The sequence below is a fragment of the Aulonocara sp. 'chitande type north' Nkhata Bay genome, linkage group LG22 (assembly GCF_057382095.1).
Source record: "Aulonocara sp. 'chitande type north' Nkhata Bay isolate Kocher_YH1m ecotype deep benthic linkage group LG22, A_spYH_male_GT1.1, whole genome shotgun sequence".
Taxonomy (NCBI): Eukaryota; Metazoa; Chordata; class Actinopteri; order Cichliformes; family Cichlidae; genus Aulonocara; species Aulonocara sp. 'chitande type north' Nkhata Bay.
Window position 1 is genome coordinate 9555750 of NC_141364.1, and position 16121 is coordinate 9571870.

Here is a 16121-nt window from a genome sequence, read left to right on the forward strand (position 1 = left end):
AAATATCTAAACAAAGTTACAAAGTGCTTCAACAAACAACACATAAAATATTTAAGAAGAGATAAAAGTGAAACAACATTAGGGCTGGGAATGCTGAAACAGAGGGAAAGAAAAGTGGAAATCAAAGACAAAAATTTAAAACAAATAAAAATTAAGACATTTTAAAAACTCACTAGCAGAATAGTAAGTCTGGTTATAAAAATATGTCTTTAAGATGGATTTAAAAGTTGATAGTGAGCTTGTTGATCTCCTCAGGGATGTTGTTGCAGAGAGTGGGTGTCCTGACAGGAAAAGCCTGCTTGGTTCTCAGCCCAGACTGTGGGATGGCCACCAGAGCCTTGGTCGAGGACCTCAGGTCACAACCGGGGGCGCACAGTGGCAGAAAATCTCAACTATATTTTGTTGCGAGCACAGAGCGGGCTTAAAAGTCAACATTAAATTATTTTTATATAATTTAATTAATGGCTATTTAATTAATGGTTAACCAAATGAAGACAGGCAAGGATAGATGAATAGATAGATAGCTGGACTAAGGAGCCAAAATGAATGAAGCGCTCACCGGAAATGTGATGACGTCGCTTTAGCGGTCTCAAGGTCGGGGCGGGGCTCTGAGTTTCTCTAGCAGAGCCTTGTTGTCGCTCTTTTGTTAATAAAGTTTGCTTTTGAAGCCAGTCAAGATGGCAGAGTACGATCTCACCACCAAGATTGCACATTTTCTGGACCGGCATTTGGTTTTCCCTTTGCTGGAGTTCTTGTCTGTGAAAGAGGTATGGAGGTTTTTGCGTGATATGTGTAAAAGTAAAATGCAGTTGTTTATTGGCGGGGTTTATAGGGTGAAATATGATTGTGGCCGGCAGCGATGCGACCTAGCGAGCTAACTGGCTAACAGTCACGTTAGATAGCCGGTCATCTAGCAGCTAACAGCTAGTTTGCAACTGGGTATACACTTTAGTCCTTTATAACCAGATTATTGTTTTAATGCTAGTTGGCGACACCATAAGTGGTTAGAAAATGTATAAAACAGGCATGCAGTAGGTAACTGGCTTATGATTGTTACCCCGCGTGTTAGCTTATAGCTTAGCGACATAGCATAACAGCTGATTGAATGGGAGGAACCCCATTCACGTGTCTGCTGTGATAATCCTGGCGCTATTAAAGAGCGTTTATGCCGGTGTTTCATTATTTGAATTCGCGTTTCAAAGGGAACCAATCCTGTGAATATGTGTGTTGTTGTAACAGATCTACAATGAGAAGGAACTCCTCCAGGGAAAGCTGGACCTACTCAGCGACACAAACATGGTGGATTTCGCCATGGATGTGTACAAAAATCTGTATCCGGACAAGGAAATCCCACACTGTAAGAAAACAACTCAACACTTTGCTTTGTTACAACACAGTAAGAAATGTTGTACCACAGACGCATTTGATTTGTTCACAATGCCTCTCACCACAGATGGGTTACAGACTCTTTAAGCTAGCAATGGTTTTTCCGTAGTTATACAGAGTTTTCTTGTGAATAAAACAAAGCGATCTTGATTTTCCACTTAAATAATTGAGCCAGGTTTAATTTAGTAAAGCTTAAATGCATTTTAGTTATTTAAATGGGTTACAGTAATGTGCTTTATGGTAACACAAACTCTTTACTTTAACTATACGGGAACCAACCGTTGTTATGTGTTTGGTCAACCCCAAAGGCCCCTTTTGATCTAGGAGAAAACCATCTTATCTTATGTATTGTTTCCTTAATCTTTAAGTTTAAGCAAAGTTTAGCATAGAAGCCAGACCTTTGTAGTGTAACTTTAATTACTGTCCAACTACTGATGAATCACACTTGGACAGTTTAGAGTTAAGAGATCATGAAATATTAGTAACATAATATGAACTTAGGTGGTTAAAGTTATTTTTAAGTTACATTTAAAGGGAACGTTTTGCTTTGGTTTTGTAGTGTCCTGCATTCATTTATTTGTTTTCAGCCAAAGTAAATCTGTCTACCTGCTGCTGATTTGTTTTTGATGTGTTTTATTGTTCTGCTTCAGCTTTAAGGGAGAAGAGAAGTACTGTAGTGGCCCAGCTGAAGCAGCTCCAGTCAGAGACGGAGCCAATCGTCAAGATGTTTGAAGACCCGGAGACCACTCGACAGATGCAGTCCACGAGGTCAGAAAAATTCATCTCTCTCAGAAGCCTTGTTCATTCTTCACTGCAGCTCTGATCAGATTACTCTTGTGATTTTTATTTATGTGATCTGTGAAAGTCGTCTAGCTGTTTGACATCATCTCATCTGTTTGTTTTAATCTTCACCAGGGATGGGAGGATGCTGTTTGACTATCTGTCAGAAAAGCACAATGTGAGTATTTAAATGTTAGCTGTGTATGCACAATGTGTTTCATATTTGGTAAAAGGTGCACTGCATTTTAATCTTGGAAGTTGGGAGCTAGATGTGTGCTTTAGTTTCCATAACAACCAGCTGTCACGGTGAGCCAGCAGGACTGTTATCCAAATCTGTGAATCCTTAAACATCAAACATGATGCACCAGTGTGCTCATTACTAATTCAAAAATCAGAGTAAATACTTGTTGATTTCTAATTAATTTCTTTCCTTAATTTTAGTCTTTTAATCTAATGTACAGATAAATTACAGTTCTTATTACCGACTAGTCAGTGCATGCCAGCATTGTCCACATCGTGTGCATTAGAAAAGGGGGCTTGTTGTCAGGGAGGGGAGGGCTTTGTTTTACTAAAAAAGATGAAAGATGCTGCCACATTCACTAATCAGCCACTTGCTGTCAGCTTTCCAGCCTCTCCCTGTCAGATTTCTTAGAGAGGAAATTGATGGTAGCACTTTTTTAAACATGCAGCATTGATTTCACTGTACTGCACAGCTGTAGACTTAATATAATTTTCATTTTAGCCTGAATCAAGAGGATGTATAATCGACTAGTTAAACAGGAGAAAAACAAGATCAGATGATAACTCTAGTAGTCTGAAAACAGAATAAATGAGACAATGTTAAACATTATGAATATTGTGCCTGTATGTAAAGGCAATTTCAACCATTACTCAGCATTTAAGCATTTAATTGACTACTTACACACATCCTCACTTGATGTTATACCTTTTTAAAAATGACAGTTTTATCCCAAAAGTTGATTTTGTTCATTTAGATTTCATCGCTCATCCAAGAGGCTTCTTTGGTCTCAGCTAACGAGCAGTGGTGCTGGTTTCTGTCGTTATTCAGCAGCATTGTTTATAAGGCTGTGGGAAATCATCTGAGACTGAAGACGTTAGTTTGAATTGAGTGAAAACGCAGGTTAACAGAATCAACTTTGGGAGATTTTATTACCAAGTTCACTGATTATGCTTCAAGACAGTTTTATTATCGTACAGGTACTGATGGAAGAACTCAGTGAAATGTAGCTTCCATTTTAATCGCCTATATTTTACTTCCTAGTTTCGTCAAGAATATCTGGATACTCTTTACAAGTACGCCAAGTTCCAGTATGAATGCGGTAACTACTCTGGGGCTGCAGAATACCTCTACTTCTTCCGCGTCTTGGTAAGATGTGAACTTATACACTGTGTAGTAAATATGAAGTTGGATGCCTTTAATTTTTCTTAAACAGCACTTGGTGTGGTTTGATAACTTGTTGCTATCTGCTCAGGTCCCCTCAACAGACAGGAACGCACTGAGCTCCCTGTGGGGAAAATTGGCTTCTGAGATCCTGATGCAGAACTGGGAAGCAGCCATGGAGGATCTCACTCGTCTAAGGGAAACTATCGACAACAATGTAAGAAAATAATTAAAGAGATTGTTTGAGGTGCACATCCACTTCTCTGGTGTGCTAAATAAAGTTGCATAACTTTGTTTGTTTTTTTGTTTTGTTTTTTAAAGTGCATTAAGATGCTTTTCTGATCGGCAAACATTTGTGTCAAACGCTGGTGATGAATTAAAGCCCCCAGTCACACAGACAGGTTGCCAACCTGTGGTCGATATAGAAAACGCTACAACAAAGGTGGATGTCAAGGCGACGATATACCTGCTGCTCGGTCTGTGGCTTTTCGTAAGACTTGGGACCACGCCATTGTTTTTTGTAGCATTTCACTCGTTGCTGGGTTTCAAAAATGGCGGTTTCGATTTTTGTGAATGCAATGCTCCCACGATTCATTGACTAACTGACCAGCCAATCAGTGGCACATCAATGTTACATTTTTAGTATCTGCTCGGATCACTTGGAGCCCCAGCTGAGCAGGTTTTGGTAGCAGGTACTGTGACCTAAAACCCTGAAAACTATGATGAACCGCGGTGCGTCGATCCAAGTAGGTACTAATGGAAAAGGGGCTGTAGTGTGACCGAGGCCTCAGTTTTGTGAATCTTGAGTCACACTGGCAGCAAAGCTTAAAAGCTCTGGCCAACCATGCTGTTCATGAGAGGCCATAGAAAGAGTTTCCTGGTGGTTTGTTTTCCACGTTTATGTGAATATAAAATAAGAAAGCACCAAATCCTGGTTAAGCATGATTAAAGTGTGTTTTACCCTTGGGTTTGCTTGGGTCCCTGTGACATAAATTTCAGCATCTGACAGTGAGCGTGAGGGTCCACACAGACGTCTGCGTGTCTGCCTGTTTTTTGTGACTTGTTCATATTACAGTACACCAACCATGCATGGGAACAGACAGTAAACTTTAAAGAAGTATAAGAGGAATGACTACTCAGACGTCAGGTCTCCAGCTTTTCGTGTCCACAACAGAGTAAAATCCAGGCCTTCAGCTACTGTAGCCCAGCTTTAGAAGGGAGGACGGTACACCTGATTTCTCACTTTCATCATGAATAGAAACTAACTTACTGAGTCACATTTAATGCTGCTTGCAGGCAGCAATGAATGCTTTTTCCCCACATTCATTAGCGCACACTACTTGATGGGTATTGGCGGACAGATAAAACCGTGTGAAGTCAGAGCATTTGCCTGTTTTCAGCTTTTTCTCTCTCAGCCGTAAAACGCAGATGGGAGAAGTTTGTGAATGCAATAACTTGACAATAAGGCCGTGTGGGATTTTAAAATTGATACCGTAGGTGCATCTACTAATCTTGGAAGAGTCGAATTTCAGTGACCCGATCTCAAGTTTGGGGTCGAAGGTCAACCTTTCTGAAAATCTTGTGAAAGTGATAACTCCAGAAGGAAGTCCCCAGGGATTTTCACATGTATACCATATGTGCATCTTCTAGGATGTTTTTTCATGTTCTTCTTTTTAAACTCCTGTGTAGTTGTTGGTTTTAGGTTTATAGTGGCAAAAATAATCCCTGGTATACAGACCAAGCTGTGCTGATGCCTGGCGTGTGGTTGTGTTTGCCGTATGCTGCGGGAAACCCCGGCCTGATGTCACATTTTCTCATGTTTTTTGTTGTGTTTCCTTTCAGTCTGTGAGCTCTCCACTCCAGTCACTCCAGCAGAGGACCTGGCTCATTCACTGGTCCCTCTTTGTGTTCTTCAACCATCCCAAAGGCAGGGACAACATAATCGAGCTCTTCCTCTACCAGCCTCAGTGAGTCACTGTATAATCAGTTATATCACAGAACAGTCATCTTTCTAATATAATGCCAGGCTTGTGCTCAGGCCACTGATGCGGTCATCTGCTTATGTTGGATGTTCCATCCTCAAGGACATTTGGACATCATTTTTTAAACCTTTGAACATTATTGAAGATATTACTAGTTTGACTGCCACCTTACTTTTGTATTATCAGTTTCTCTTTATATGAATGCATTTTCTTGGTTCTTTTTTGAAATATAATGACTGCTGATACTACCAATTTAATTGTGAAGAATAACTTTTGTCTGGCTCCGTGCTGCCTTTGTGCTTTTCAGATACCTGAATGCCATCCAGACAATGTGCCCGCATATCCTGCGATATCTCACAACCGCAGTCATCACCAACAAAGATGTACGAAAGCGCAGGCAAGTTCTCAAGGACTTGGTGAAAGTCATTCAACAGGTAAGACCGAGAAACTGTTGATTATAGTAATTATTTCAAATGTGCCTTGAGGACTTAATCAACATGATGGCTTCTCTCTCACGCCTGAAGGAGTCCTACACATACAAGGACCCAATCACGGAGTTTGTGGAGTGTCTCTACGTGAACTTCGACTTCGACAGCGCACAGAAGAAGCTGAGGGAGTGCGAGTCGGTAAGAAAAGCATCCTGAGCGTCCTCGTTCAGTTTTTCGTCTTTGACGGTGTGCTTTTGTCATCGTGCACAGGCCTAAATCGCCCCACAAAAGTTGGCTGTCAGCTGGGACTGAGGGGTGATATGAAGCCCCCCTCAGCCTTGGTGCTGTGATCTCCTGAGTCCCAGGCATTTAACTTTGCAGCTATTCAACCCAAGCAAATCCATGTCTGGCCTGATTTGCTGGCTCTTACTTTTATTCAGTTTGATTTTCAAAGCGGAACAGCTGTCAGATTTCGGACTCGGTTGCCTTCTCTTTAAAAACCCTTGACTTCTATTTTGCAGTTGTGCTCGGGGACCACTTTGCACATTCTCGAAGCACTCTCATCAATTCGCTTTTAACCCCTCTTGTATAAATTATGCAGCGCTGGCAAAGCCTTCAACTATCCTGTCAGATACGCAGAGTGAGCGCAATGATGGAAGAATGAAGATAGTTCATTAAGAAAGTCTGTTGTCATGGATTCTGTTGGTTTGTAACACTCAAGAGGATATAAATTTACATTTTTAATTTTTCTTTCTCTGGAGATCAAAAACTTGTCTTAATTACTGTATAAACATGATTGCTTTTGTTTTGCGGTGTGCAGTTTGAGGATTAAAGTCTTGTTGAGAACTTGATTGACAGGAAGTAGTTGATGTCTGCACGACCCTGCTTCGTGTCCTCTATGAAATATGAAAACAATCAGTGAGCTAGCAAGCTGCTTCAGTGTGGCTGAAGTGGTGAGTGACTTAATTTATTACACAACAGCTGTTTGCGAAATGAAACCACAATATCATCTGTCTGTCATCGGTGTGTTCATAAATCTAAACTCTTGGAAGTTTGAGATCGCTCAAACATCCTTCCTCTGCGCTGCCGCTTTTATTTTTGTAGAAATGCAGTCGCAGCCTAGTAGTACTCTGTTTAGTGACAGATTTCTAATCATTAGGGATTTGAATGATGTTGGTAGGTTTTAAAAAACTGTTTTGTGCTCTCCAGTGATGGTTAAAAGGGCCGAATGTCCATGTGGGTTAAATTTAGTCATGACGATGGAGTTAAATACTGTGTACCGTACGTAGCTGCAAGAATGAGATTCTATAAATCTTAACCAGTGTTGTTGTGAGTGGTTAGTTTTTAGTAAAGACTCTGCTTTACCAGCTCTGATGCATTGCTGTCATAACCTCAAGTCAAAGAAATGCTTGACAGAATTTCCCAAATAAGTCTGTAGTGATCAACACAGGACACAACTTCTGTATTAAGCGGTTCTTTAAACGGTCTTAAATATTGCTTGGACAAGCACCATCCACAGCTTCATCAGTCGATAGCAGACAGACCAGCAGATCAAACAGCTCTGAGGCACTAAATGAAAGAAAGCAGGACTTAAATGTGTAAATGTGGCGTCTGCAGAGTTTACTGTGAAAGTGTGGAGTTGATTCAGTGCGCTACGTACAACCTGAGCTAATTACTTTTGTAATGCTCCTTTTGTGTTTTTATTTCCCTTTTATTTCGTTTTTAATAGAAAGATCTCTTTTACAACTAAAACTATTCAAACTCAACATGTGACAAATGCACCTAATATAATAACATATACAATATAAAAATAGTCTCAACAACAAACACCGGTGTGATGCCTCTCATTGTCTTTTTTGTCCTTTGGCAAAATATTTGATGTCAAAGGTGTGTGTGTGGGGTCATTTAAAAAAAGCTGTTTTCCACTGATCTGTCAAAACACTGTGGGCTTTAAAAAGCATGGATGTTTTTAACTGTAGAGAGATTACCACAGCCCTGCACATACCTGCTTAGTGATGAAGCTGAGATGTGTTAGAAGTAGCCTTTTAAAACTAAATTTACCAAAACATGGAAAGTAGTATATTATTGGTACTGAGGCTGATGATAAACACGCATTAACATCTTGTAGCACTTTATATATAATATGTAAGAAAAACCACTTCAGAAGCAACACACACACGAACTGATTAAGCACATTAATGCATAATTTACATACATGTAAGACACTGTTTCATAAAGGCATTTTGCTGGATGGATTTTTTTCTATGGTGCGTATTTTCTTCTAGCACCAGTATTTTGATTTATTTTTAACAGATGGTGGGTATCGCCCACTACCAAGGTCCTGATTTTGGTTTGAGGCTCACTCCCACAAACGTGAGGAAAACCAAGGGCTGTGCCATCCACTGCTGTCTGCTGTAAATATAAAAGCATTACTTACTTCAGCTGCGAGTTCTGACAGCCCTGTGTGATTATACAAAAAAAGCCTCTGTAGAAATGTGTGCTGCATCGTTACTTGGATGGTTTTCACTGAGATATTTTAATATGCAGGTTTGAATAACCAGTAGCTGAAGATCTAAATCACAGAAAATATTTGCCTGCACATAATGTGTGGCTGCCATGTGGTGGTATTATTATGCTCTGAATATACGCACCTTTTCAGCACTGCAGGGTGAGGGTTGTAATCTTTCGGGGCAGAAATGTAGTTATTTCCTTGCTGAAAAGCAAACCCTGTATTTGGCAGAGGGGAACTAAAAATTGCTCATTTGTAGAACATTCGGTCTTCTGTTTGTTCCTGGTATGTATAAACCCTGATGGATGCTCACCACTCTGGTGTTTTTGTCCCTGTCAGGTTCTTGTGAACGACTTCTTTCTGGTCGCTTGTCTGGAGGACTTCATCGAGAATGCCCGACTCTTCATCTTTGAAACCTTTTGCCGCATTCATCAGTGCATCAGCATCAAGTATGTCAGGGTTTTTTATGCAGTGTCTTTATTTCTGAAGTTATAATTGCTTTTAGAGGAAAAGTTTTATTTTTTTAAACCTACAAGATCTGTAAACTTTTTGTGCCCAGTTGATTCATATTCTGAACTTGTTTGACCTCTGTGCTCCCATATTTATTTACTTTGTTTTTTTTAACCTCGTGTCCTTGTTCTTTTTAAAGTATATTCAAAAGCAGACTTTTGCATTTAACCAGAGGATATTTACTGAAATGAAACGCCTCGTCCTCTTTCACTCTCTCCTCCCAGCATGCTGGCAGACAAACTCAACATGACGCCTGAGGAGGCGGAGAGGTGGATCGTCAACCTCATCCGTAACGCCAGACTTGATGCCAAGATCGACTCAAAACTGGTGAGGCTCTGCATTCGCTGATCCAGATGAGCTTCAAATCACTGAGCGTAAACAGCCATGACTGCTGATTTGAGTAGTAACACTGTGTATTTCTTTGCTTGTCAGAGCGCTATTTTTGAAGTACTTTAAAATCAGTCCTTGAGGGGGGAAATATTAATTCCTGCGAGTGTTTCTCAGGGTCACGTCGTGATGGGCAACAACGCAGTGTCGCCGTACCAACAGGTGATCGAGAAGACCAAGAGCTTGTCCTTCCGCAGTCAGATGTTGGCGATGAACATTGAGAAAAAGCTGGCACACAGCAGCAGGAACGAGGTAATCTGAGGACTTTGCACAGGGATTAAAAGATGTCACCCATTGGTCGTGTTTGTTGTTGCTGGAAGACAAAATGAACAGCACAGTGAAGCATTTCTGTTTGGTCCAACAAAGTTAAGAAAACTAAATTTTCTTGCAAACATCATGACAGCATTTGATTGTAACGCTGGCAGCAAACCATCATTTCTATTCAGTATTTTATTCAAGCCTGAGTGAATACTGCAGGATTTTTATCTGTGCAGGATAACAGTAAGCATGATCACTCGTCTGTGGGACAAGTGAATTAAAACACAATTTAAAATACAAACGTTTGTGTTTGTATTTAAATATACAAATGTGTCTCACCTGCATAATCATGTGTCAGACGCTTTTCCTTCGTGCTACTGCCCTCTGATGGATAAATGTGGAAAAACAGGAGCATATATTTCGTTGTATTTGTCTCAGTTCGTTATAATTATGGCTCCTGGTTTTCTTTTCCTTTTTTAATTTTGCAGTACTTCAGTAGTTTTTGTAAGATTTTATTATTTTAATGTGAACTGTTTTTTCCCAGCTGTCAGTCAGTTTGACAGAATAGCTGGCAGGTATTTTTTATTATGATGGTTCCTAATTTGGAACAAATTTCTTGTTACCTTTGTGTTTGTTCTCTTTTTGATGTGTTGTTTTTTTTTTTTTTTGTGTGTCATTTCCTCAGACACCGAACTGGGCTGCTCAGGACTCCGGCTTCTACTGAGCACGAGCTGAAACGAGCATCAGGAAGATTCGGAAGCCTCTCGGGATGTTATTGAAGCTTTTTATTGACAGATTTGTCAGTTTATCCACCGTTTTTATTTAACTGCCTGTCATTGAACAATAAAAGCAATGAAGCGAGGCAGCTTATTGACACTCAAGATGTTACATGATAACCTATTTATAATCTGCTATGAGTAGATTTATTTTTATTTGTTTTTTAAGATGAAGCTTATTTCCTTGCACTCTGAAAGTAATCATCTAAAAACCTACATGACAGTTTACATTAAAGATTTCTGCCCCCCTTTATTGATGTCCTATGTCGTCTTTCAGCCACTAGATGGCACAGTTGGTTTACTTTTCGTTTGATGCTTGCAGATCTGCAGACAGTGGTAACATTTCAAAAGTTGCACATCTGTAAGACTGCAATGACTTTAATTTTGAGTTTCTATGATTTGCTGACAAATGAATGAAACTTGTAACTTTTGCAAACACTCGCTGTTAGAGGAAAATCTCTCATAAGGTTAAGCGTCAGGTGCAGCCTTGGATCATTTTCAGTTCGTGTGTTTCCATTAATCCTAACATGCGGCGTTTTTGTTTCTGCTCGTGCAGTTATTGTTGAACCGCACCTTTTTCTAAAGATTGAATGACACAGTAATGACTACTTCAAGATAGCACATCCTCAGTAAATATTTGCGGTGCGTAAATGCCCTGTAAAACCAGTCTTCAGTACTTTACTTTAGAAACTTCTATGTAAGGACGTGGGTTCCTACTGGTTGGGTGACTGGTTCTATTTAATTAACGTGTGTTGTGTCTTTTTGCTTTGTTACTATCGGTGAGAGATAATCTGGATCTTACTGTGCAGGTTAGATGTTGTGTGAAGAAATGGAAGTGCGGCTGCAGCACAAGATCACCTTTATAACACCGTCTAGTGTCAGAATGTGACTCTACCCTGTAATTACACAAGTTTCAGCTGGCAGGTATTCAAGGAAAAATGTGAAACCACCTCGAGTGCATTTCTCAGTTGACCCTCGGTGTCTCAGTCACTTTGTGTGAGGATCCCTTCTAAGGGAGTGGCTCACAGTGAAGCTAGCTGCTGCGGCAGCTCTTAGCCACTCCTCCAAACTGTTTTTCTTACCCACACACACTCTCACACTTTTCCAGGACTCAGTAAAACACAACAGACACAAGCTAACACACACACAGAGCTGACGTGGGCTGAGGTCTGAGCCGGCTCCTTGTGGAACAGCTGGTATCCATCTGTGTTTGCTGCTGCTGCTGTAGGCACAGTGGCTGCCCCGAGAGGACACAAACTGGCCAATTGCAGCACACCCATGAGCTCTGCTGCTGTCACACTGCTGGATTTAGACTGCATAGATAGTTAGGCTCTTCTGGTGGCAATCAGTGTGATCAGCAGCCTTCAGCATGGATATCTCGACAACCTGGGCTGCCAGTAACCCAGCTGTGGCCCGGCTCCTCTGGGTCCTAGGTCTGGTACTGGCTACCCTCCTCGTCTGGTTCTTGTCCTTCTGCTGCTACAGCTGGAACCATAGCTCATCGCCCTCTCTGGAGAGGTACCTGGCAGGTAGGTGGGCCCTTGATCCCCACCCCTTCACCCTCTGTGGGTGTGTGGAGGCCTGTGATAGGTTTACAACTGACATGGCTGCTTACTGTGACTCTTCAAGTTCAAGTCAGGCTCGCTTTTACTACTCTCTCAGTGGAAACGCATTTTTCCCCCTCAAAGTCTGGTAATTGTAAATTGTCAGTGTTTCCTTTCCAAGACGGGAGGATCCACATTTTCCAGAAACTGCCAGCTCGTGTTGGCTCTGTCTCTTTTTTTGTGGTTGGAGCAGTTCTTCTTACCACTTTTATGTGCTGTTACCCATGTGAGGGATACAATGGGTCTTTCATAGTCAAAAGTACAATTTTTTTTTTTAAAAGAGAGGAATTTATCCACCACAGATGTAATTTTCCATTTTACCGAGCACGTAAAACTACATTTTAATGTTGTACAGTCCGTAATGTGAGCTTAATGATATGTTATAAATTTGACAATATGTGATGACAAGGGTCAACACGCAGCTGAGGTGATTTGCGGAGTCATGGTAACATGCATGTCACTGCAAGCACCTTGTGACCACCATGAGAAGTCACAGGTTATTTTTATCGTCTCATATTCAGATTCTTTAAACTAGCTCCATCTGAACTGAAACATCATAGTAAACTTTGCTTATCAGCTGTGCATGTGACAGATGTGTATTCTTTCTCCAAACAGCAATGGCAAAGCCCTCCAAATCTAAAGCTCCGACTCAGGTGAGAAAAGCTCTCGTAAGAGTGACTGTGCGTTGTTCTTTATTTTTCTCAGTAGCTCCAGGGCTCTTCAATCACAGCAGTTATCTATTCACAAATATGTCCGCCTGTAATGCCTCCCTTAGACTTCAGGGGTCCTCGTTCACTTGTACTTTATCAAAACTCCCTTGCTGATGAGAAAAACTGACAAGACCAGCAAGCTTGACAAGTTCATCAGTGTACCGATCCATGACAGGTATACGTCAAATATAATTTGCAGCATTATGGAAATTGTCTGGGAAAACTTCCAGCTTTAGTGTTTTATGTCTAATGTGCCATAAATCTGCCATAAGATTTTCTCATGTATTTTTTTAACATAAAGATGTCGTCAAAATATTTCACACGGTCAATTAAACCTAAAGATAACAACGCCCAATAAGACCCAAACGAGGCCCACATCTACAGTTTCCATGGATCGCATTTGGCCTTGACTCGCAGCATTAATTCAGGTTGGGTCTGACTGCTGTAACTCTGCCACACGTCCACCTTATATGGGCCAAATGTTAGGTGCATTTGGATCATGTCTGTCCCACATAACATTTCCATGGGCAGTGACTAAGCTGTAAATGCCAAAAATAGCTCAGATTGGGGCCCGATGTGTCTGACTTCTGGGATGGTTAATGTCAATATAACTCAGCTCCATCACTCATTTTCAGTAGTCTTATTTACAGAATGAATAATTAAAAAGCTTTGATACTTATTTTTTTTTCACAGCAGCCCTTTTGACACATAGTAGCAGGATAAACAGGTGTAATTGGTCAAATTAACTATATTTCTGCTCCAGAGAACAAGTGTGCAAAACACTCACTTAAATAAAACGGATGCATTTTAATGCTTTTTAATTACACCTCTGTTTGTTCTGAAATACACTGGCAAATCTGCTGATGTTAAAAGTAGCACTTAAGTGAGTCAACTCCCTGAAGATTATGGTTCTAATATGTGTCCTTTAAATCTGACGAAATACTCGTAAAGACATGTAGCCATTGTGAGATTGTGTATGCTGTAATCACAGCAGTGCATCAAGCTTTTACATGTTTACTAACTTCATTTAGAATGTTACTTGTACTAATTAACTCTAAATGCAGGTTACATTTGAAGCTGAATGGTCTCGAACTTCATCTTGAGTGGAAAAAAATTAATGATCAGTTGTTGAATTGTTCTACTCAAAACCACACGTGCATCCTCTGGGAAACATGACCTGGACCTCAGTTCTGCTGCATGTCATAGCTGTGTGATTTCAACCTCAGCCAATGTGGTGGACCAACTCAGAGCCTCACTGCATTTAGGGTTAAAAAGCTTTTGTAGCTTAATGTCAAAAACATATGATTCATCAGTGATTCATCCAACAAGTGAATACGTTTTTAGCATTTGGTGTTCTGTCTGAGTAATAAGGGCAATTGATACACTTAATGTTTGCAGTGTGAGTAAGAGAATGTCTTTAATTACAAGCAGAGCTGGCACTTTCTACAACACAAAAAAGTCACTGTCCTAACTCAGTGATTACTTAAAAGCGTTGCATACGCCACTGAAGCTGCAGCTAATATGCAACATTGGTGCTGTTCACATGTTATAAATCCAATAAATGTATTCTGCAGTTCTTCCTCTCTATGTTTTGTACTCTAACCTCTTGGCAGCTGAAGCTTGTCACACTGCGATGCCATTACTAAGTAGACTGCAAGTGGCCTTGTGATCTGCTGAGAGATCTGCTGGCCTCCGTCAGTGTGTTTTGGCACAGACAGAATGAGTGTTGTCACACAGTAGAGAAGCACTGTGTAGTCATTGTGAGTGATAATCTGGAGGGCCTCTCTGAAATGGCTCCATGAGTGAAGTCCTTTGTCTGAATGGCACTGACAAGCCACCAACGGTCCATATTCTTCTGCAGTAGCAAGTGGATGGACAAAGAGACATGTGAGGTCTCTCTATGTAAAGCAGAGCTGCACACATCCCGGCACTGTGGTGGAGTTACTGTCAGTTATCTGCTGGTCTCTGTTTGCGAAAGCATAATAACCAGATACACTAGTGGACACGTGTGGAGAGGGATCCAACCAAGATTTATGCAATACAGTTGCATTCTTCAAAACACATTAGGAGGCCATGAGAATGAGGGCCATTAAAACTCCCACTCATGACCTGCATCTGCTGGTGGTGCAGAGGTTACAGCAGAGCTGAGTGGCTTTACATTTAAATTTCCAACATTTAAATAGTTTCATTATGGTTACAGATGATCTTCTAATAGTAAACAAAGTCTTGTTTGTTTTAGACGATGCAAATGTTAAACATAATTTCTGCGGTTAAATCTGCACAATTTCCCTTCCTAAAATATTGCAAAACCTTTGAGTGCTGTAAGATGAGATAAGATTCATCTCTAAAGAAGACGATACAGCGACATGATGAAGGATATTCAGGATTAATCCTGTCAACTCCAAAAGTATGTCTATTCACTAATGGATGTTCTTCCACTCAGGTTAAACAAATTATGATGTTGTGGCTTTATTTCACGCCAGGGAATTCCAGCAGCAGGAAAAAGAAAACCTTGTTTGTTTACCTGACAGCGCTAATCTTAATGAGTGTCTAAAATAAAGCCTTTGTCTGGCCCAGTCATCAGTGCGTGCCAGATATCGAGACCATCTGTTTTCCATCTGTAATTGGAGAGTGAACTTTAAAAATGAGTCCTTTGATTGAAAGTAAAACCTGAACTTTGTTCCATGTTGGATGATGGATATATCTGAAGCAGCACACAAACTCTATCTTGAATATGTTAGATGTTGTGTTAATACTTGATTAAATACTTTTTTATCTCAGCTAAACAATGATAAACAATTAAACATGATCTTATTTTACATGTCTCATTTTAGAAGAAGAAAAAGGCAAAAGAAAAGGCAGAGAAATCTGCTTCTGTCCAGCCAGAGGATGTTGTGGCAAAGGAGTCTGTAGCCATTGGACAGGAGCCACCATGCCCTGCAGTGAGGAAGAGGAAGAAGCGAACTCCTAAATCTGGGGTGGAAACTGTGACTACAGTGGCAATGCAGAAGGTGAGGAGTCATAGGACGGGTTTCCTGCCTTTTCAGAACCACTTTCTCTACTTTCTTTGGTTTAATGGCACACTTCAGGATCCTAAAAAGAATGAAAATGCTCCACTTTTCTGTCTTAGTTAAGGCTAATTTTTCTCTGAAAATTTTTCATCTGGATTTGCTGTGAACTCATCTCGGTGCTTATGGGACATGTGGCTGACTGGAGACATAGTGTCCATTACTTTTTAAAGCTTTAGATACAAACTGTATCCATAATTTTTTTTGTTAATATACTAATAAATTATGATTCTTGAGGATTAAGATGCCCAGAGTAGTTAAACAGTTGTAAAATTAAATCAAATCAAATCTATTCCTATAAAATCATACATAATAAGTACT

General features: G+C 40.4%; 2 protein-coding genes across 2 annotated transcripts in view; both read left to right on the top strand.

The window, feature by feature from the left end:
* Positions 1-612: 612 nt before the first annotated feature.
* eif3eb (eukaryotic translation initiation factor 3, subunit E, b) lies at positions 613-10671 on the top strand. The gene is made up of 13 exons (XM_086280520.1): positions 613-767; positions 1240-1357; positions 2037-2154; positions 2302-2344; positions 3449-3553; positions 3660-3785; positions 5411-5535; positions 5858-5984; positions 6075-6176; positions 8827-8936; positions 9222-9324; positions 9502-9636; positions 10328-10671. The coding sequence occupies exons 1-13, from the start codon at positions 678-680 to the stop codon at positions 10364-10366; spliced, it is 1341 nt and encodes a 446-aa protein (XP_086136646.1). The 5' UTR covers positions 613-677; the 3' UTR covers positions 10367-10671.
* Positions 10672-11772: 1101 nt separating this feature from the next.
* pleca (plectin a) overlaps positions 11773-16121 on the top strand; it is a 109824-nt gene continuing 105475 nt past the window's right edge. Inside the window, exons 1-3 of the mRNA XM_086280953.1 lie at positions 11773-11947; positions 12638-12675; positions 15567-15743. Of these exons, the coding sequence (XP_086137079.1) occupies positions 11788-11947; positions 12638-12675; positions 15567-15743 (375 nt within the window). The 5' untranslated portion in view covers positions 11773-11787. The remainder of the gene's footprint in view (positions 11948-12637; positions 12676-15566; positions 15744-16121) is intronic.